Source organism: Populus trichocarpa, chromosome 14, assembly GCF_000002775.5.
Source record: "Populus trichocarpa isolate Nisqually-1 chromosome 14, P.trichocarpa_v4.1, whole genome shotgun sequence".
NCBI lineage: Eukaryota > Viridiplantae > Streptophyta > Magnoliopsida > Malpighiales > Salicaceae > Populus > Populus trichocarpa.
The window spans coordinates 10,086,587-10,108,037 of NC_037298.2; the positions used below are offsets into that span (position 1 = coordinate 10,086,587).

At 35.2% G+C, this 21,451-nt stretch overlaps 4 protein-coding genes and 1 long non-coding RNA gene across 5 annotated transcripts; 2 read left to right on the forward strand and 3 right to left on the reverse strand.

Annotated features, from left to right (window-relative positions):
• The first annotated feature begins 1,787 nt into the window (after positions 1-1,787).
• On the forward strand, positions 1,788-3,545 carry LOC7462017 (CRIB domain-containing protein RIC4). Its single transcript, XM_006375439.3, has 3 exons — positions 1,788-2,181; positions 2,283-2,426; positions 3,100-3,545. Exons 1-3 carry the CDS (start codon positions 2,052-2,054, stop codon positions 3,345-3,347), a joined length of 522 nt encoding a protein of 173 aa, XP_006375501.2. The 5' UTR covers positions 1,788-2,051; the 3' UTR covers positions 3,348-3,545.
• On the reverse strand, positions 1,962-3,103 carry LOC127904294 (uncharacterized). Its single transcript, XR_008057311.1, has 2 exons — positions 2,956-3,103; positions 1,962-2,853 (listed from the first exon to the last, which is right to left on the reverse strand). It is a non-coding gene; the product is annotated as an uncharacterized LOC127904294 (long non-coding RNA).
• Positions 3,546-4,137: 592 nt separating the features above from the next.
• On the forward strand, positions 4,138-9,574 carry LOC7466322 (eukaryotic translation initiation factor 3 subunit H). Its single transcript, XM_002320401.4, has 12 exons — positions 4,138-4,306; positions 4,399-4,478; positions 4,568-4,684; positions 4,766-4,869; positions 5,806-5,872; positions 6,778-6,911; positions 6,999-7,047; positions 7,190-7,261; positions 7,345-7,446; positions 7,517-7,584; positions 8,289-8,441; positions 9,257-9,574. The coding sequence occupies exons 1-12, from the start codon at positions 4,285-4,287 to the stop codon at positions 9,312-9,314; spliced, it is 1,026 nt and encodes a 341-aa protein (XP_002320437.4). The 5' UTR covers positions 4,138-4,284; the 3' UTR covers positions 9,315-9,574.
• Positions 9,575-11,311: 1,737 nt separating this feature from the next.
• LOC18105315 (40S ribosomal protein S30) lies at positions 11,312-12,576 on the reverse strand. The gene is made up of 3 exons (XM_024584673.2): positions 12,433-12,576; positions 12,186-12,323; positions 11,312-11,575 (listed from the first exon to the last, which is right to left on the reverse strand). Exons 1-3 carry the CDS (start codon positions 12,434-12,436, stop codon positions 11,529-11,531), a joined length of 189 nt encoding a protein of 62 aa, XP_024440441.1. The 5' UTR covers positions 12,437-12,576; the 3' UTR covers positions 11,312-11,528.
• Positions 12,577-13,994: 1,418 nt separating this feature from the next.
• On the reverse strand, positions 13,995-17,699 carry LOC7462018 (probably inactive leucine-rich repeat receptor-like protein kinase At3g28040). The gene is made up of 2 exons (XM_002321057.4): positions 15,828-17,699; positions 13,995-15,732 (listed from the first exon to the last, which is right to left on the reverse strand). The coding sequence occupies exons 1-2, from the start codon at positions 17,369-17,371 to the stop codon at positions 14,256-14,258; spliced, it is 3,021 nt and encodes a 1,006-aa protein (XP_002321093.1). The 5' UTR covers positions 17,372-17,699; the 3' UTR covers positions 13,995-14,255.
• Between the last annotated feature and the right edge of the window lie 3,752 nt (positions 17,700-21,451).

A 21,451-nucleotide genomic window follows, 5' to 3' on the forward strand; every position in this document is an offset into this window, starting at 1 on the left:
ACCTAAATTGGTGCATTTTGTAAGAGAATATTTTTTCCACAACCCCCAAAACATGTGATTTCTAATGCAAGTGAGGGGGCCATGAATCAAAACTTGAAAATTAGAAAATCAAACTAGTTTAGAAGTGTCAATCAAATGGATTGTAATTCATCTGGTTCTTTTGCCCGTCAATGATGAATTTAATATTTGGGTAATGTCCTTTAGCATTCTTTCCTTTTCTTTTGAACCAACTTCCTTGGTACTATTTATGACCGGGATAAAATAAATTTTTAAAGTGTTTTTCACTTGAAAATGAATGAAAATAATGATTTTTTTATTTTTAAAAATTATTTTAACATCAACATATCAAAAATATCCAAAAACACAAAACAAATTAATTTCAAATAAAAAAATAAAAAACATTATGAAACGCGGTTTCAACCATAAAAACAAACAGCAAAACAAATAAGAAATAAGTAAAGGTTAATTAAGAATTAGCTATTGCTACCACATTCATTCTCTTTTTATTAATAATTGTTTTGGTCCTAGTCGACCCGGTTCAAGGCCCGGGTCACCAGGTCATCCCAGGCCAACCCCAATTTTTTTTTATAAATAAAAATGATGTCATTTTAGTTAAAAAAATAAATAAATAGCCAAAGAGTTGCAACTAGGTTTTTGATCGGGTCTTGCTAGGTCAACCGGTCACCGAGTCAAACCATATGTTTTACTGGGTCACTCGAGTTTTTATCTTCCCTTATTTTTTCTTTAACACGGCCTAATTCTAGCCCTGAGTCTTAGATCAACTCGTCATACATCATGTTTTAAAACTATAGTTTTGGTTGCTCAGAAATCTAGTGAGAACATTTTTGCTACCACAAAAGTGATTGGGGCAGGTAGCTAGACAACCATGATGGCACCAAGTCATTGGATAGTAAATTTCATAGTTTTTAAGCTCAGCCCCACCCAAGACTCAAGTCATGGGTTTTGATCGGGTCATCGAGTCATTCCAGGTTGATTCCTAATTCTTTTCTTTTATAAAACAAAACAACATTATTTTTGTTAATAAATAAATAAATAGTCAACAGGTTACAACTAAGTTTTTGACCGGATCTTGCCGGGTCAACCGAGTTATCAAGTTAACCTGGATTTTTGACCGGATCATTCAGGTTTTTTACTTTCTTTATTTTTTTAAATCTAGCCCGGGTTCAGTCTTGGATAGTAAGTCAGGTCGGGTTTTATAACAATGGTAAATTCAACTTTTATTTCTTAAAATAAATCGATTCAAAGAGGTGTAGTGTAAAAAAAAAAATCGATTCAAAGATGTGTAGTGTACTGTAACTTGTCGAAGTATAAAATGAATAATTAATAAGGGGAGTGAAAACAGGAAATTCGGCTTTGCTTTCTGTCTTTGTATAGGCTAGCAAGTGTCGCACTCACCCTTTTAAGGAAACAAAGAAACACTTGAGCCAACGTTTGAATCCTGTTAGAAGAATGTCGCTTGGGACTCACTCTATCTACGTAACGAAGGTAGTCTACATCGCAAAGGAGTTCATGCTAAGGAAATAAAAAAATAAAATAAAAAAGATCAAGAGAATGTAGACTGTAGCCAGAAATGATTGGTGGCTTAATCTACAAGAGAGGCAAGTGAGAATTGAGCCCACCCCCAAAGAGAATTATCAAGATCAATCAAGAGAATATATTATGACAAAAACGTTGGTTTGTGGGGCTCTTTCTCCTCTGCAAATTGGAAGCAAAAACATGTAGATATATTAGGTTGAGTTGTACAGTTTAACTAACCACCCACTCCAACCCACTCCATGGAGTCTAATATTACTCTCACACATGCACACAGCACCAAAGTTGGGTGGATCTTAACATTTCCAGATACAAATCATTCTAGCTTGTGCAAAAAGACAACCTACAGCAACCCAATATAACAGCTAGCTCTATATATTCTGGTGTTGATTCTTTCCATGCTCCAATTTCCGTGTTCTTGTTCGATCCCGGCACTACTCCTGAATGCCTGCATTCCCTTTTAGATTTTGTGTTTGATTTTGTCCTGTAAGGAGGATATGCGGGATCATATGGAAAGATTTATAGTTCTTCCATTCTCCATCGCCTGTGCTTCTCACTCCAGTGTTGATGTGGCCTCCAGTGAATCCTGCAAGAAACCAAAACCCGAAACCAAATCACATGCAACAAGTATTTCTCTCCTCCCCTTCTCTCAGGTATGGAACCCTTTTTCATGACTATTTAATTACCATTTAACTGTTTTTCTCTCTCTTTTCTCTGTTTTGTTAAAGGAGGACAAGAAGGGGAGGAAAGCTCTTGTAAAGAAAAGACGAAGAACAATACATTTGGTTTCCTGCTGGCTCTTCCAAAGCCTTGCATATCCAGTAGCATTCACAAATTGATTAGGGGCATTAAGACTCTCTCCCAAGTATTTGGTAAGATTGTTTTTACTTCTTGTCCATTAATACAATAGCTTGAATACAGATCAATGATCACACAATACATGTTAATTACAGCCAAGAAATCGAAACTAAGCAGAATTAATAACAGTAATAATAACAGAACGCCTGATCAATGGTCATCAGCTCATGATCCCCTTCCGTGTAAAATGGCAGCTGCGCGGTGACTTCATTGAGGAAATTAGAATCTGCAGGGACCATTCCTGTGATGTATGATGAGATGTTAAAATCGTTTCAATTTCGAAAGTAGGCCCTTTTCTCTTTTAGGTGGCCATTAACTTATCATTTCTGGCGATATCCGTCCTCCTGTTTCCGGACCAGACATTCTTATCACCGGAACTAAAAATGTTTTTCTTTTTGAGGTGAAGGGTGCTTCCCTCTCACTCATTTTTTCTGGTGCTAGCTGGGGTTAATTATATATCAACTAAGTTAACTAACATCTACTTAATCATTATTGATTTTAAAGTTAACCATAGAATTACAACTAATTTAATAAGCTAATTACCTTGAAATTAAATCCCAGGTTTCCGCTATTCGGTCTTCATGTTATCTTGATTCGTTTCAATATTTCTCTTGGTATTTTAGCATTCTCTTGTATGAATTAATGCTGCCCACATGTTCCTTACTCCACCTTTGGCTCGAAATGCAGTGTACAAAGAAGAAGACGAGGAGCTAATGGAAAGAGAGATGGAAATCGGATATCCAACTGATGTGAAGCATGTAACACACATAGGATTGGATGGAACTACTATGACAAATCCTATTAAGGGCTGGGAATGCCTGAAATCTCCAGAAATAATTCCATTCCCTTCATTTACTTTAAGGCAGTTCGAGCTTGCAATGGCTGCACAAGCTCATGGACCTCTTGTTGGGGTCGATCATTCCAAGCTTGTTTGATTCATTGATTTTTCTTTTCATTTCCTGATCTTGTTTCTTTGACACTAGATGACTGATGTGATGAAGATTGATCAATGTTTTTGATGGAGGCACTGGTTGCAGTGATGTGTTTATGGTGTGTGTGTGGGACCTTGACAATGTTTTTCTGGGTGGCCATTGAAATTGTTCTTGCAATCCATTCTCAATATTTGCTTGTTTTGGCGTGGGTGAACGTGTCGAAGGACCGCACCAGTAGCGTAGCTCAAGTTTCTTCCCTTTATATTTTGAAAATCTCTTTATGTTAAAAAGGTGGTGGTTTTGCCACTTAACTGTAGTTGAAATGATAGTAGCATCTTTTTATTTATTTGTTTATTCTAAGAGATCTTCAATTTCTTTTTTAACAAAGAAAGGGCTGTTTTTAAAATATTAAAAGCATCTTGGGTAAAAAAAGAATTTTTTAATATTTCCCAAATTATAATTAATGTAATTTTCCACAATACCAAATACATTTTCAATTTCTTTTTTTAACAAAGAAAGGGCTGTTTTTTAAATATTAAAAGCATCTTGGGTAAAAAAAGAATTTTGTAATCTTTCCCAAATTATGATTAATGTAATTTTTCACAATACCAAATACATTTTCGCCGCAATTCCAAGTATGTTTATAATAAATTAATTTTTATTAAAAAAAATAAAGTTTTAATAAAATAATGCCAAACATGCTCGTAATAAATAAATAGATAGATAAAAAGAAAAGGAAAGAGAACAGAAACCACAAATCATCGAAACCAATGAAGCCATAAGCCAAGCCCAACAACACCCTCACGGCCCGCCCCAAGCTAGCAAAACCTCACCGCTTCTTACCTCAGCTGCCTCTCTAAAGAAGAAGGGTTTTTCTCGCTCGCCAGGTAGAGAGGCTAAAGCAATCGTCTTCTCGCATCATCAAATTCTCGGCGACGCCATGGCTAATACTACCACTCCCAGTCTGTACTATCTCTTTCTTTCCTTTTTCTTATGTATTTGTACGGACGGTCACGATCTGTAATTAATTATATTTTTGGGGTGTTTTGTGCAGCAATGGCAAGGTCTTTCCTTCAAGTAGCAGCCACAGAGGAGGTTGCTCCTCCTCTCCGTGCTGTTCAGATCGAAGGACTGGTACTTTTTCATATTTAACATTGTTAATAATTTTTTAAAGAAAATTACAAGTTAAAGTTGAGATTTAATAAAATAAAGTTTATTTACAGGCTGTGTTGAAAATAATCAAACACTGCAAGGAGTTTTCACCGTCTTTAGTGACTGGGCAGCTTCTAGGATTGGATGTTGGTAGCGTTCTTGAAGTTACCAACTGTTTCCCTTTCCCGGTATGCTTTTTATTATTATTTTAATTTTTGAAAACTCTGATTGGTTTCGGAATTTGATTAATTATTGTTATTATTATTCAGATTAGGGAAGAGGATGAGGAGATTGAAGCAGAAGGTGCTAATTACCAGCTTGAGATGATGAGGTGCTTGAGAGAGGTCAATGTCGACAATAACACTGTTGGATGGTCAGTTTCTTTTAATAATTTTCTTTGTCTGAAAGTTTTTCCTTCCCGATTGTTTGCTTGAAGTTTTGATTTTTTTTGTAATATTAATTTCTTAATCATGAAGAGATCTCAAATGCTTGTTTTTTGTGGTATTGTTTCTTATGTTTTGGATAGCACAGACGCTTTCTTGCTATGATGCTCTAGTTATTTCCATGTTTGATCCGAATAAAACAAATCACATTGCATTGGAATTGCAAGAACTGGAAAATGTTTTTTTTTTTTTTGTTGAGATTTCACTTTTCAATTTTTCATACTTTTCCTTATTTCTTGGACTATATCCATCATGTCACGGAGTGAATGGATTTGGCTGTTGTTATACACAAAATTAACCAAGAAGAGATGAAGTCTAGAATAGGAAAAACATGCCAAACTTGATTGCAGATCATACTTGGATTGTGGAAAATCATTAAATTATCTGGGAAGGACCGGTTTTGGACCTCATTATTGCTTGTTTCTTTTTCGTTGGCAATAAATGGCAGTTAAAAAAAAGGAATGATTTTCTGTTTTGAGTATAAATTCTTGGGACATATGGGTTTTCATTAGTAAATTATATTTTATTAGCAGCATTTATTTAAAAAGTTTCTACCTTGAGACTCATTTTGAAATGGCTTAAATGGTCTTTTATGAGTTTGGTGTTCCCTCATTGTATTGCTACACATTACAATGTTACACACAAACATGTTTGTATCTCTTCTCTGAATGTCTCTAAAGTCCATTAGAAGAGTTCTCAATGTGGACCTGTTCCCACTTTATACTATGAGTCCTTCGCTTTCATTGATGCTTTTCTGAACAGAACTAATTTTCCTTCAAAATAAATGTATGTGTATACATCTGCATGTACATGTCTAGAATTTGCTTGTACGATCCGTGATCCATTTTTCTCTTCTCAATTTTCAGGTATCAGTCAATGTTGTTTGGTTGTTTTCAAACAGTGGAATTGATCGAGACATTTATGAATTACCAGGTACAGAGGTTTAATCACTGTTTTCTTTTTTGATATGGCATGCACACAATCTGAATGATTTACTCATTTCTAATTCATTTTACCTTTGCATATTTAAAATATCATTTCACCTGAGGCTCTTAGATTATAGCAGGTGTGGTGGGTTAGGAGATTGGGGAATAGGTTATAGGTGAGGGTTGGGATATGTTCAAGAGTATAGTGATAAAAATAGGTAAAGGATAATGGATATGGGGTTTATAAACTGAAATGGAGGTAAATTTATAAGGCTACCAGCATCTCGCTAATAGGGTTCCTAGGAATCACGCTAGAAGATAGAAAACCTTAGCATCACATCTAGTGTTCATATGAGTCCCTCCTCCAAAGCATACAGTTGAAATTCCCAGTCACTAATTCATCCTTCAAAAGTGGGTTTTCACAAATATAGATATTGAGTAAGTAAGAAGGTGCCCTAAGGAGGTGCTCTTTAGGTGGAGCCAACTGGCCATCCAGTACTTTAGAAAATCTTACAAATTACAATACTATGTCTTAGAAGATAATCTTCTTTAAGCTAGTTCTTGTTGGGGAGCATCAAATACACTTGTTTGCTTTAGTATTAGTTTTTCCCATATCTTCAAAGATCACAGAAAGATTATGAATTCTAATTGTTGCAGCTTCTGTATCAGTGTATTTATCCCAAAAGGAAATAAAAGCATTTGCATTTATTTCATTTTCTTGTTTTTTCAATTCTTCTTTGGGTTCATTTAAATTTCTACAGCTTTGAACATTAACCGTGATGAAGATTAACTTAGTGTCCAGTTTCAGGAAGCGGGTTTTGAATAAATTTGAATTCATTTGGTTGCCATTACTTAGTATGGTAGCTTTCCACTCTCAATTGTTTCATTTCTCGAACTTTCTTTTGAATGCAGGAAAATATTAGACGGTGTGTTTGTATTATTTATGATCCTTCAAGAGCTAACCAAGGTGTTTTAGCTCTCAAGGCTTTGAAGCTTTCTGATTCTTTCATGGATCTGTATCGCAATAACAATTTTACTGGAGAGAAGTAAGAAGTTTTCCTGAGACAAAGTTGGATAATTGGATTTGAACTATGTAATGCAATCCCATCATGATATCTCTTTTGCTTCCATAGGTTGAGGGAGAAAAACTTGTCATGGGTGGATATTTTTGAGGAAATTCCTGTAAGATTTTGAAGCTTTTTATTTTATTTTTATTCATGCAAGATGAATAAAATTTTGCTATGACTTCATGGAATTGTGAAAAATGTAGCATGAAGAAAGGTTTCTGTTTGTATTTGAATAACATTCTTCCTTTTGCACTCAGATCAAAGTTTCAAATTCTGCACTTATTAGTGCCTTTATGACTGAGCTAGAAAATGATACACCAGTGACCCAGGTACAATATTAATGTTTTGAGCGACTATTCTGGAACCTAAACTTCATGTTTGTAATTTGTCCTACTTGTGTTTTCTATGCCAGTGTGATTATGACCGCCTGCAATTATCAACCAGTCCATATTTGGAAAGGAATGTAGAATTTTTGATTGAATGCATGGATGATTTGTCAATGGAGCAGCAGAAGGTTAGTGTTCTTGCTATCCAATATTATCAAACAGAATAAAAAGTTATCCTAACATGATAATGCCTTGCAGTTCCAATATTACTATCGGAACCTGTCACGCCAGCAAGCTCAGCAGCAAGCATGGCTTCAAAAGAGAAGGTAAACTGTTGATTTAATTGTTCATTGCTCCCTGGCTATTTTGCTGTTTAATTGGATGGATGGTACCATGTTTGGGGTTGCGTAAGTTGGGATTTCTACTGGTCCTTTGGATGTGTTCTTGTGTTTATAAGTACTAACTTTTCATAGAGCTGATGTTTTTATGCCCCTTCAGCCAAAGATGAGGTGGGAAGTGGGAACTATTATTTTCAGATAGTCACTTCCTTTTGCTATGGATACTTTGACAGGCACTTGACACTGTTTTCCTTCTAAGTTGGTTGAATGGGGCAAGTACCACAGGGCACTTCTCTAAGCCTAAGAAACCAATTTCATCCATAGCCTGGCATGAATCGCCACCCCATTCACAGATTAGAGCTGTCTTGTTTATGTGTGTAAGTTGTGGATATGGGACATATCTGTTGGGGTATTGATGTGTATGCACGCGCACCCAGAGGACTAGGGAGAGGGAGATGTTTAGAAAGACTCTGGGGGTTTTAAAATTAAGATATAATCTCTTAATAGCTCTTGATCAGTGGATTAGATTCAACACTTATCCACTTAAAAAAAAAAAAGCTGTAGAAGAAAAACCTGTCGACTTTAGAGCTGTGTGTGGTCATTTTGAATTAGGATTCTCCTTGCAAATGTGTCTGATTTTCACTATTTTTTTCCTAGTTACTATTTTATATTGGATTCATTGTGTTTTGTAGGTCAGAGAACATGTCACGCAAAGCTGCAGGAGAAGAACCCTTGCCTGAGGAGGATCCTTTAAATCCCATCTTCAAACCAATCCCAGAACCATCACGGTTGGATAGTTTCCTGATAACCAATCAAATAGCAAATTATTGTAACCAAATCAATGGGTATGTTACTGATCTAAAAGACTGGTTGATATCATATCCTGTAATGCCTTATCTCCTGCAAGAAAGCTTGACTATTATCTGTCATTTATGACTTTATTGGCTTCTATTTCTGTGTCGACTTTCAACTGCCTTGGGAAATTCTGATATAGATTCTGGCTGTTGTCTGGTGTCTTCTATGCTTTCCAGATCATTATCTGTTTTTTAGCTTCTTAGTTGCTATCTTTTTAGGCAAAACGCTTCGATCTTAACTTTCGCTGACAGCATGAAATTTGGGCACGAAGTGCCCCAGTGCACTTCAGTCCTCGGTGTCAAAATTGTATTGCTCTGTTATGTCATCTTCTGCAAATTGACTTTAAAAATCCCTAACCAATCTAATTGCAGTCTTGAGTTTTTCCTTTTAATCGATAGCATTGATGCCTCTGTTGCTCACATAGAGAACTGAAAAATGAGTGACTGGGTATGGATTTTTGTAGTTTGATTGCATCCAAAGTCAAGTGTGTTTTCTTTGCAAATAATTATTCAAGATCAACTCCTTGTTTGTTGTCTGAAGGGGGATAATACTTTCTTAGCCATTGAGTCTGGAGGAATTGTAATAGAAGAGATTTTGTTTCTCCTTGTGACAAATTTACCTATTTATTTGAGAATTGAGAAAGCAAAATTGCATAATCTAGAAGGGATGATGAGTCTGTAACTTTTATTGTTGTTGCTATGGGTCTGGGAGCTAAAACTCTGCTCTCTCTCTGGTCACTCTTATCCATTGCCTCACATTGTTGATGTTTATAGTCTCATTATTTTTGTGTTCCTTAACATTGCAGGGTTTCTGGGCAGAGCTTCAGCCGATTATATTTGATGAAGGCTTTGCATGAGAATTGATACAATGTGAAGTTTGAATGGCCAGTCATGCCTCATTTCACAAGTGTTTTTTGTTTTTGTAGCCTTTGTTGATTAGGAAGAGGATGGATTCCTGGTAGGATGCCCTCTTGGATGAAAATGAACAAATTTGGGGCAAGGAACAATTCATGCGTAATCGTGTCTTCATTTGAAAATGATTCGAGATTGTAACTTATCGTTGTTTTAAATCGACTCTTATAAGAGAGACTTGGATGGTTGAAAAATGAGCAATTTTACATGAACTTGCCTCCCCATGGTGCATGCTTTCGGCATATGATGGAACAACAGCATGGGTTGATTTGTGAGAGATAGTGTGGGTGTTAGCCAGTAGGCATGCGCCAGTTTGTATGTTTGAGAGCAGACAGGTAACTGATGGCTTTACTTGTTCACTGACTGTATCGTTGCATTCCAAATATGCTGGTAGTAATGCTTTGAAAACTCTTGTTTGGGTACAGAATATGAAAGAATCCTCCAGAATTTGGACCTGAAACCTCTGAATTAACTAGGGTGTCTGCTAGGAAACTCACCCCCACCAACTGTAGAATAAGATTTTAATAGAAAATATATATCCAGCTTTGCTAACATCTTGAAAAATATTTTAATCATGGTTGATTTGATAGGGCTCAATTGATGATTTGGATGATTAATAAGAATATAGTTTGATAAAAAAAAATTAAGATATTTTTTATAAATATTAAAATGATAATACATTAAATTGATTTGAGTTAATTTATTAAATTCATAACTCCAGTAATAAGATGAAGATAATCTTATGAAAAATAAATTGAATTAAATTATAAACTTTTATTCTCAATCAATTTGTTATTAAATAATAAAATTTTTTTAAAAAATAATTACAAAAATTCTTCTATAATTTGATATGAAAAAATTCTTCTATAATTTGATATGAATTTCACTGTCTTGAATCACATAACTTGATAGAAAAAAAAAATTAAAGTTATAAAACTCAACTTTCAATAAATAAAAAATTATAAAATTATAAAATTTAATTTTCAATAAATAAAATATTAATTGATAAAATTAAAAAAAAATCATAATAATTTCCTCCACAATTATACCTTGTTAATAGGAATCTCCCCACCTGTTGATTAGGACTTATTTTTATTAAGCTACTGCAAGGGGTTGCTTTGATTATTATTTTTTTTAAAGCAAAACAATCAACAACTGTCTTGATTTCATAAAACCATTATGTTTGGTATTGAGAAGTTTTTACTAGTCGTTAATTTTTTATGTGCTTGAAAACAATTAGTAGTTTTTAATGCGGACAAGCTAGCAGTGTATACAGTCACAGATATATAAAAATACATGAGCTCTGTACCGGGTTACAAGTGAGCCCGTGGGCCACTGAGTTTTTACCCCACGGCTCAAGAAGCTCTCTTTTTAGTAAAGCGATCAAACTTCGGCCTGTTTTTTTATGGTTTTATTGGCGTCTGATTCGCTGCCACCTTCGTTAGCTTAAGAGAGATAGCTGAACAAATCAGGAAGTAGGAACCACTCTCTTTTACATTAAAAAAAACAGAGTACTTTTTTAAGCGTCTTTTGTAACCTGAAAATGGTTTCTCCTTCAAATCCACTGTCAAACAACATCTGGTTTCTTTGGATAATGTTTTCCCATCCTAAAAGGCTAAAACCCAAATTCCTCAATGGGTTTGGTTCTTATAACTCTAGAGTTTGCAATTCAGACTAGGGAATGGGGTCTTGATTGGAGATTCATTAGGACAGGAGGCTCTGGTACCAGGAGACAACTCCTTCCACGAATGATTGAGATCCAATCACAAACAGCAAAATTTTGCTTCTTGCATGCACATAGTGGCTAGCAGCCATCGAAATCGAAGGCCATCAAAATAGAAATCTAATCTCTTCAGGCCCGGCTAAACTGAGCCAGCTACAGAGACATTCGATGTAAAGGGTAATTCCCAAATAATGAGACAATAAAGTTATTTTCAACTCTGTAGAGAGGAATGAAGATATTATGTTTTCAAATTAATGCAACCAAAAGAACTCTTCAAACAAAGAAAGATCCAACAGATTCACTCCTTTAAGACAATAACATTGCTGCTAAAACAAAATGGAACTACTAGAAATGACAACCGATAATGTAAATCTAAGCATCCAAATACAGTTGTCCAGGAAACTTAAGCAGTCTATATAGCAAAAACTCCCTCAGGTGCATGCTTACTTCTCAGAAGAGTTTGGTCCACGCTTCTTCCCAAATCCAACAACTGTAAACAGAACACAGAAAAATCATCACATTCAAAATAGAAAAAAAAAAGCAGAATCTCATAATTGATGAGATTGAGCTAAGAAGTTATCTGAAGCCACGCAGTTCATGTAATGATATATTACTGCCATTATGTTAATACAAGAATTTTCTAAGCCCTGACCAGAATAAAAGCATATCGCAACGGAAAAGTTTCCCACAAATGAATGCCCAGCCAGCACTTCCTTTTCTCTTATTCTATGCCATTTCGACATGCATTAGACCAATCTCTACCCCACCCTGAAATCACTGCCTAAATTACAGCTATTAGCGGTAGCTTTAAAGAACTGAAATGTATTTGCACCAACATCCAGGAACAGCACTCCACAAAATCCAAGTTCTAATAACCAAAAAAAAGAGCCACAGCAACCCCTTCTTCCCACCCCTCAAACCATAACAAAGTGCTCAGTGATTTCCTATAACAACCAGACCTTAAACCACATACACTAAGGGAATAAAAATGAATCTAAGGCTCAAATTGATCAAACCCTAATTACCTGACATGAGCTTAAAAAAGAAGAAGTTTGTTTAGCTTAAAAAGAAAAAAAAAGCTTTAAGAGAGAGAAACTGACCGGCGGTGACAAAGCGGCGATTGTACTGCATGCGCTTGTGGGCACGGCCTCTAGGCTTCTTCTTCTTATCTTGCTTGGCCACTTTTGGGGTTTGACCTCTCACCTTCCCTGCACGAGCCAGCGATCCGTGTACCTTGCCTGAGAACAATCCAAATCAAAATCAATCAATTACAGAATGGTTTTGAATATTAAATTAGTAGCTTGAGACTGAGACAGGAACTGTCTGGTTCTAGGGTTAGGGTTTTACCCATGATTGTTAGATATTCTTCTTCTTTGCCTACTGCTGTGAATGGGAGAGAGGCTGCGCTCTGTGCGTGTGGATTTTGGGGTTAGGGTTTTCGATGCGGGCGAGTTGTATTTAAAGGGTTTTCTCTATATAACCGACATGTCTTTTGTGTCCCAGTCTGAAACTAGTGTCGTTCACTAAAAAGTTTATCATTCCTTATCAACAAACGACATGTCACTAGCAAAATTAAGGTGTTAAGGTGCAAAATTAAGTCATTTCTAATTTACAAAATTAATTTGGTGTTATGGACCTTTTCTTTTTCTTATTTCATGGTTTGAGATATTTTTAAATTAATTTAAATATCAATTGAAACTAAAATTATTTTTAACAATTTTAAAAATACATCCTCAAGAGCATACAATAAATTTAATTTTTTATTTTAGGATTTGAATTTAGAAAGTTCAAGAAAAAGACATACCTCTTAACCACTCAATCAATAATTTGTAATTATATATATATATATATATATATATTATAATAAACATAATTTAATTCAAGACTTAATTTCTTTTGGTGTAGGGCCTGCAAGGATTATTTTTTTCCAGCTCCCTTCAATAAATTATATTTTTAGCTTTAAAAATAAAAAAAATTTAAATTTTGGCTCCGCTAAATTATTTTTTCTAATATGATCCTTACAAACTAAAATACCTAGCTCCGTCACTGACTTGGACCCTCTCAAGAACAATCGGTAACTGGATATAAAATAAAGAGAATTTCATTTGTTTACTGTGGATTGAAATATCCCCTGCATAAGCCGAAGAACGTGAATCAATGCTGAAATTCTCAACTGCGTTTCATCAAACTTAAAACAATATTTGTGATCCAGAATACAGAAGAACTAGTTCTTGGTCTACTTTTGGCTGTGTAGCTCACTAGTTCTTGGTCTACTTTTGGCTGTGTAGCTCAAGGTCTAGGATTGAAGCCATGGATCCTGTACGTGCCTGACTGATCAACCTTGTCCACGATTCATTTTCCTCCAGATGATTACCGGAATCCAGATACCAGAAAACGGCTTGATGCTCTGTTTCCCTTGTTCCTCATGCCAGGCAGTGTGAGGATGCAAGCAATGGAATAAAGCTGTTTGATGCCAAGCAACTTTACTGGCAGCTGTAATTATGATTCAATTTGTAATAATCTGATATCATTGTCAATGTTTTGCTATCAAAACTCGATTTTTAGCTATCAAAACTCGATTTTTTATAAAATCAATTTTATTTAATTCAAGAATAAAATAATATGATAATCTCCCATTGTTAGTTAAATAATATGAGTATCATTTATATTTAATAAATCAATTCTATTTAATTTAAGAATAAAACTTATTTATAAAAACAATTCTTCTTCTTTTTTTAAGATAAGATGATAAATCCACTGTTCTTCGTTTGTGTGTGTGTGTGTAGTAAAAGTGTGTAAAAAGTGATTTCACCACAGCTTTATTTTTTTAATAATAATATAATATTAGGACAAGTCTAGCCCCTGTTCTGTCATCGACAAGGAAGGCAAAAGACATAATATACATTAAATAATGAAAGTGAACCCACTCTGAGCATCCTATTGAATTATTGACTAGTTTCATTGAGGACAATGGGATGCCAGTGCAACGAGGGAAGGAGGAACAACTAAACAGCCAAAAACAAAAAATTCAAACAGAATGCGCCACTGAATAGCAATACAATTTTCAGAAATATAAAGGAAAAGGTAAAACAAGACATAAAGACAAAAACAAGGGGATGCCTTTGTTTTTGTAGTAGTAGAAAGTTTAAATAACATATTTGGATCACATCTTAGAAAATCTCCATTCTTTGTGGAACTGGGGTCCTGATGACCTGCAATATTTGCACCACTTCTGCCATGGAAGGCCTACTAGAAGGTATTTGAGAGGTGCACACAAGGGCCAATTTGAGCACTGGCATTACCTCATCCTCAGGATAATCCCCCATGCTTGGATCTACACAATCCAAGGCATTACCTTGTTCAAGCAAAACCCTCACATGATCATTTTGTATCACCACGTTGTCTTCACCGTATTCCACCGGCCTTCTTCCAGTTACTAGCTCAAGAATCAAGACTCCAAAACCATATATATCACACTTCTCATTGATCCTCAAGCTCTGGCATGCTAGTTCTGGTGCCACATATCCCAATGCACTTTGAAATCTACTACTCATAACATGCCTATCCAGCTTTGTCAAGAGCCTTGCAAGTCCAAAATCCGAAATCTTTGGGTTGAAATTTTCGTCAAGGAGGATGTTGCTTGGTTTTATGTTATAATGAATGATGGGTGGACGGAAAGAGTGATGCAAGTGTGCTAGTCCCTTTGCTGTTCCAAGCACAATCTTCAATCTGTTAGCCCATGAAAGAGGTGGAGTAGACGTTAGCCTTTCATGGAGTTTGGATTGTAAGCTGCCATTAGGTGCATATTCTGATACCAATAGCTGCAACTGAGGAGTCCAGTAATACCCTTTTAATGACAAGAGATTTGGGTGCCTTGCCTTTCCTAACACTCGAACTTCTCGATCAAAATCTTCTGGATATTGGATAATGTTTGAAGTAATGAGCTTTTTAATTGCTACCATCCTTGCCTCTGAACCCAGTGAGACCTTGTAAACAGTTCCAAAAACTCCTTGACCTATCTCAGCAGCCTTATTAAGGAGTGATTCTGGACTATTGATCCAATCAGGCGATGATTTCGAATCGAACAGGACCAGCTTGCCTGTGACTAGATTTCCAGACTTGGAAGAGCTCGAGCACATGCTTTCCAAGGCATGGTCCACAAATGCAAGCCTCTTCCGGACAGATACATTTAGCAGGCTTATGAGTATCACTCCAAACATAATGAATATAGCTGCTGAAATTGCAATGATAGCCGAAACACTGAGGAACATGTGGTGATGGAACCTTGCCGGGCGAGAGGATGCACTTCTTGGTTTCTGACCATCCCCTTGATTTCCATAGGCATTTGGATCAAGGACAAGAGGCTTGGGAACATTCATCTTACATGGTCCCTTCAACAAGGGTGAGCAAATTCCCAAATTCCCCTGCAACGCACTTTGATCCAAACTTGGAAATATGCCCCGAACAGGAAGCCTGCCTATGAGCTTGTTATAGGATATATTTACAGCCAGGAGATTCTCCAGTTTTCCAAGCTCTTGTGGTACCTCTCCAGTCAGCTCATTGAATTCCAATTTCAGAATCTTGAGCTTGTCTAGCCTTGAAATGGACTTGGGAATGGAACCGCTCAAGTTATTCTGGGACAAGCTCCTACATAGAAAATAAAAGGAATTCACATTTGGTATGTAAACAAGCATTGAATAATCCATTAGTTGGAGCTTTGGGGGAATTGATACAAGACTTACAGCAAATACAGTGATGAACAATTTCCAATCTCTTCAGGGACTTGGCCCACCAATGAATTTCCATCCAATTGAAGGATGTTCAAACTTCCCGACTCGCATATATCTGCAGGAATTGAGCCAGCTAGAGCATTGCTTCGAAGATCCAAAACTGTCAAGTTCTGAAAGTAGCCAAGCTCAGGTGGCATTCTTGATTCCAGGTTGTTCCAGGACAAGTTCAAGTATCTCAAATCAGATGAGAGACCCATTTCTGCAGGAATATGTCCTGTGAGATTGTTCCTTGAAAGATCCAGTGTGTGAAGAGATGTAAAGAAAGTACTTGAACCTGATGGAATTGAACCTATCAATCCATTGTGTGAAAAATCTACTTCCTCTAGCCCTAGATCAAACAAGCCTTCTGGTATGCTACCATTAAAGCTGTTACCTCTCAACCGAATCGCTGATAACATCGTACAGGAAACGATTGAGGCGGGGATGTTGCCAAGGAGCTTGTTATTGGACAAACTCAAGTAGCGCAGTGATTTCAAGTCACCAATGGATGATGAGATGCTACCAGTTAGAGCATTGCTTGACAAGTCCAGGTATTCCAGGTTGCTCAGGCTACCAATCCACCGAGGGAACTCACCTGTCAACATATTCTTGGATAAACTGAAATAGTTTATTGAACTCAGCCCCTGAAGAGACTCCGGCAGTGCTCCACTAAAAAGATTGCTGCTTAAATCCAATCTATTCAAGTGCCGGCACAGTCCAATATCTACAGGTAGTGGCCCGGAAAAGCGATTTCCCTGTAAGTGGAGCTCTTTCAAGTTGTGAATGGCCGATACCCCTTGTGGCACGGACCCGGAAAATTCGTTGTGTGAAAGATCCAGTTTTCGAAGCCGCTCCAATGACCAAGTCCCAGTAACAAAATCTGGGTCACCGGAGAACTGGTTGTTGGACAGATTGATAGTGTTCAAAGAAGAGCAGCTAAATAGAGAACTAGGAATTGGCCCTTGAAGCAAATTCCCTGCTAAAGAAAGATAACGAAGGGAAAAGGAGTTTCGAAAAAGATCATCAGGGAGTGGTCCTGTGAATGAATTCTCAGAAAGATCAAGAAACTTAAGGGAGCTCATATTGTCAAGAAAAGATGGAATGAGGCCTGAAAGACTGTTGTGACTGAGGTTAAGACTTTCAAGACTTGAAATGAGACCAAACTCAAGACTAAAGTCACCGCTAAAATTGTTATGGGACAATGATAATGTCTTCACATGCTGCAACTTTTGGAGCCCTTTACCCAATCTTCCTGACAATCCCAACCCATCAAGTGAGACTTGAGAAACCCTGCCGCTCACGGGATTGCACTCTATGAACTTCCATGAACACGGGGAGTCATCATCTTCGTTCCATGAGCTGAGATAGGAAGATGGATCACTAAGGTCTGACTTGAAAACAATCAGCCCTAAGACATCATCATTGATCTGTATCGGCACACTATCACTTCCCGTGCAACCTCTAAGCGAAGCAACTGAAGAAACCAGGAAATATAGCAACAAATGGGAAAACCCCATCTCTAATAGTAGTTATTAACAACCCTAAACTCTCTCTACCTGGTTCCTGGTTATGGAGATACCAAGAAATCAGACATAAGCTATTGAGATACTCTACTGAAAAAGGAAATCTAGTATGAGTGACTGTTAGTGTTTGCATGTACTAGCTAGAAAGAAAAGGATGTTACATTAACTGTGTGTTCACGAGAAAGTTAGTGTGATAGAGAGCATTTTTTTTCCCCTTCCAAAATGGAGTCTACCTAGTGGTCCTTGACGCCTTGTACAAATCAAGAAGAGGAGGAGGAGGAGGTGAGAGACTAAAACATTAAACAAACTGTGAAGTAAAAATACCTCTTGAGCTTAAAGAAAGGGGAATGTTAGAGGTTATTTCCTTTCATGGTAATAATTTTGCTCAAGGTTAGACCGCAGAGACCGAGACATTGGGTCCAGCATTTTGCATGGGTCTCCTCTTCTCGAGTCTTGACAGATTCCCAACGCATACCGAGTCGTTTCTTTTGTCTTCAAGCTGCATTAACATGTCTCTGTTGCGACCAAACTTGTCGTTCCTTAAAGCACCTTCTTGCTTCTTTCTTGTTTGCCTTCCTTCTTCACTTTTTGTTTGAAATTTCAATAATTTAACAGCTCATGACACTGCTGTTACGAGTTCAACTCAACTTTTAGTTTCCATATAATAATGATAACTCAAGCTTCTTCTTCAATTTTGCTGCTGGAAATGCGTACTTTGCCTCAAACTTTACACCATTTAAGGTTTGTGGCTCTTTTGCAATATTTGTGGAAGATAGTGTGTACTAGATCATGTATTATCATCAAGTGACAGCGACTCCTATTTTAATTAGCTCCAAATGTCAATTAATCATAACTCAACTGATACTGATAAATGATTTTTTTTTTTTTAGAAGAACCTCAAGCTCAATTTCAAACCTCACAGTTGTAATCCAACAAAAAAAGAAGAAGAAAAAACTAGATAGTTAATTACCCTCAAAACACGCCAGGTATTATCATGTTGATGTTAGAATATTTGAGCGGATTTTTCTACTTAATTAACAATTTGTTTGTGTAGTATTTTTCCACAGGTCGAATTAGATTTTTTTATAAAATAAAGTTAAAATAAATAATTAGATTTTATTAACGTGTTTTCACAAAGAAAAAAAATTAAACCGTGTAGAGATTGATACGATATAACCTAGTTAACTTGATAAGTCCAAAAACAATTAAAAAATTAAATAGTTTGATTAAAAACTTTTTTAAGATTATATTAAAAAAAAATATTGAGATAATAACATATTGAATTGACCATGATCAATCTATGTTAACATGTAAAATTTTCCTTCAAGATCATGAGATTGTGATTACCTCATAGACAACATATCAAAAAACATATTGAAGTTCAATTCTCAATCAACCCAATATTAAATAATAAAATTGAAAAAAACCAATTAAAACAAAAAAAAAAACTTGAGTCAACCCTGGTTAACATGTCTAGCCTTAATTATAAGATCGGGATAATCCAATAGAAAGTAAATTAAAACAAATTATGAAGCTCAATTATCAATCAATCCAACATTGAAGGATGAAATTATATATATATAAAAAAAATCTCGAGTCAACTCAGTTTAACCCACCAAACCCTTAACTTAGGTCATGAGACTGTGATAACCTTGTATAAAGCAAACCGAAACAAACTATGAAACTTAATTCTCAATCAATCAAATGATGAAAAGATGAAATTAAAAAAAAAAAACTCAATTACAAAAATGAACCTAGAAAAACCTGATTCAATCGAGTTAACCTGTAAAACTTATGATCCGGGTCATGAAATTAGATAATTTCATAAATAACAAGAGGAAATAAATTATGAAACTCAATCTCCAATAAATCTAATATTAAAAAATAAGATTTTAAAAAACTAAAAACAAATCAAAATAAATTATAAATAATAATTATCCCTCCTCAATTATTCGTTATCGATTCCATTTCATAAAAAGATATTCCTATTGACTAATGATATATTAGTGAGATACAACAACTTTTTTTTTTTTTTTAGTCCTTTAAAGGCTGGCCAAGTAGCTCGTGGATGCTTTGCATATCTCTCAATCCACAAGTAGTTAGGCAGCATACTCATTTTGCGCCGCACAATCTTACATGTGTGTTGGTGATTTTGCAAAATAATAGCAAGTGAATTTTAAAAAAATATATTAAAATAATATTTTTTTTATTTTAAAAAAGTTATTAAAATATATTAATTTAAAATAAAATAAATAAAAATATTTTTAAAATACAAAAACAAAAAAGAAATATTCTGCCTTGTCTCTAATAAATCTCATCATGTTATCTCATGGATTTGCGTCTGATTCTTTCAACTAGAATTCGCAAGTCTAAACCCTCTCGTTGAAAAATGGTGCTAATCCATACACGTGATATTGTAAGAGTTAGTTGACATATTTACCCTTATATAGTAGACAGGCTTTTTCTTCAAGTCTTTTTTTTTTTAAAAAAAAAAAGAATTCACTCTATTAATATTCCCTTATTTGTTCATATTTTCACTAATATATCATTTTGAGAGTAGATATAATTCGAAAGAAGAAAAGCATAAAAAAAAATGGAATTAATTTTAAGAAATGGAAATTAACTTGAAAACCCTAAAAAAATCTTAAAAATTAATTATTCTTTTGATAGCATGAAAGATATAAACACAAAAAAGTACCTTAAAGTCCCTCTTCTCTCTTTTCTTTTTTATTTTAATTATATATTTTTTATTTTTAGATTGTTTTGATATGGGAAGAATTAATTTTCTAAAAATAAATATTATAAAATTATTTAGTTGAAAATTGAGGGCTCCACTGGTCCCTTCCAAAACAAAACAAGATGGGGAAATTCAGAAGATCCAAACAATCTTCACGGGATTCCATAGCTGTTTTTTCCAGCTCCACAGGCTATTTCTTTGTCAAGATGGGCCCACACTCCCATCCTCTCATCCAAACTAACCCTTCCATTTCTTCCTTTCATTGTCCCCTTCTGATTGCGGGGTCGCCCTTTCCCAAGTTAATTCTTAACGCAGAATAAAAATATTCCAGATGATGATTACTCGCAATGTAAAATAAATTTTCAAGTCTTATTAATATGTTTTTTTTTTAAAATAACATGATATCATTTAATTGATTTAATAAATTTAAAAACAATTTAGATTACTGAAAAAAATATAATTTAACTTAAAACAAAAAACAAGATGATATATTTTTTAAAATATCAAAGCGATAACTTATTATGAGGGTGTTTGTTTACACGGTAACTTTTAGCTTTTAAAGCAAACCGTACAAACATGTTTGATAATGTTAAAACTTAATTTATTGTTTGTGTGCGGCTTATATAATTTATGTTGAAACCACCGATTTGCCGAAAACAGTTGAGAGTTGCTTCTCCCCCTGCCGCGTATGTGCAGAGTGAATTAATTCACCGGGCACTGTTCACTTCTCGAAGTGAACAGTGCCCGGTGAATTAATTCACTCTGCACTATTCACGTGAACAGTGTCTCTACTGTTCATTGGGCTGCGTTGGACCCGGTAAAAAAATCATTTTTTTTAATTGTGTTTTACTCGAAAAACTAGTGTTTAATATTATTCAATAACACTACATAAATTAGAAGGAGATCGCATGATGACGTAGCATTTGCGGAATTTGATCGCAATTTCAATTTTGTTTCTGATGATATTTTACCTGATTTTGTTACACGCTCAAAAAATCATAAAAACCATAGTTTTTATCGGATGAATTTCATACGTGATGAAATTATAGATAAGTTAATAAAACAATAAAAAATATTTAATATAAAATATTATCTATTTAATAATGTAATAATGATGGTTAAATTTACACTAGATATGTTGCAGCTGTTTGCGGAGGGCCGAACAAATTTTATATATATAAAAAATGATGGGTTAAAAAAAATCCATTCCGACAGTTCTCGACTTCTCGTGCCATAAGAGACCATGGTCAAGAAAAATCACAACAGCAGAAATGGGGAGTCTTTAATGGGATTAGGGTTCAAAAGAATTTTTTCCTGGACTAAGAAAGAATTAAAAA

Coding starts and splice junctions, on each gene's coding strand:
- LOC7462017 (XM_006375439.3), top strand. CDS start 2,052: ATGCGGGATCATATGGAAAGATTTATAGTTCTTCCATTCTCCATCGCC. Junction 2,182..2,282: donor AACCAAATCACATGCAACAA/GTATTTCTCTCC, acceptor GTTTTGTTAAAG/GAGGACAAGAAGGGGAGGAA. Junction 2,427..3,099: donor GACTCTCTCCCAAGTATTTG/GTAAGATTGTTT, acceptor CTCGAAATGCAG/TGTACAAAGAAGAAGACGAG.
- LOC7466322 (XM_002320401.4), top strand. CDS start 4,285: ATGGCTAATACTACCACTCCCA. Junction 4,870..5,805: donor GACAATAACACTGTTGGATG/GTCAGTTTCTTT, acceptor CTCAATTTTCAG/GTATCAGTCAATGTTGTTTG. Junction 7,585..8,288: donor GCATGGCTTCAAAAGAGAAG/GTAAACTGTTGA, acceptor TGTGTTTTGTAG/GTCAGAGAACATGTCACGCA.
- LOC18105315 (XM_024584673.2), bottom strand. Junction 11,576..12,185: donor TCGCCGCTTTGTCACCGCCG/GTCAGTTTCTCT, acceptor TTCTGTTTACAG/TTGTTGGATTTGGGAAGAAG.
- LOC7462018 (XM_002321057.4), bottom strand. CDS start 17,371: ATGGGGTTTTCCCATTTGTTGCTATATTTCCTGGTTTCTTCAGTTGCT. Junction 15,733..15,827: donor TGTTCATCACTGTATTTGCT/GTAAGTCTTGTA, acceptor TTTTCTATGTAG/GAGCTTGTCCCAGAATAACT.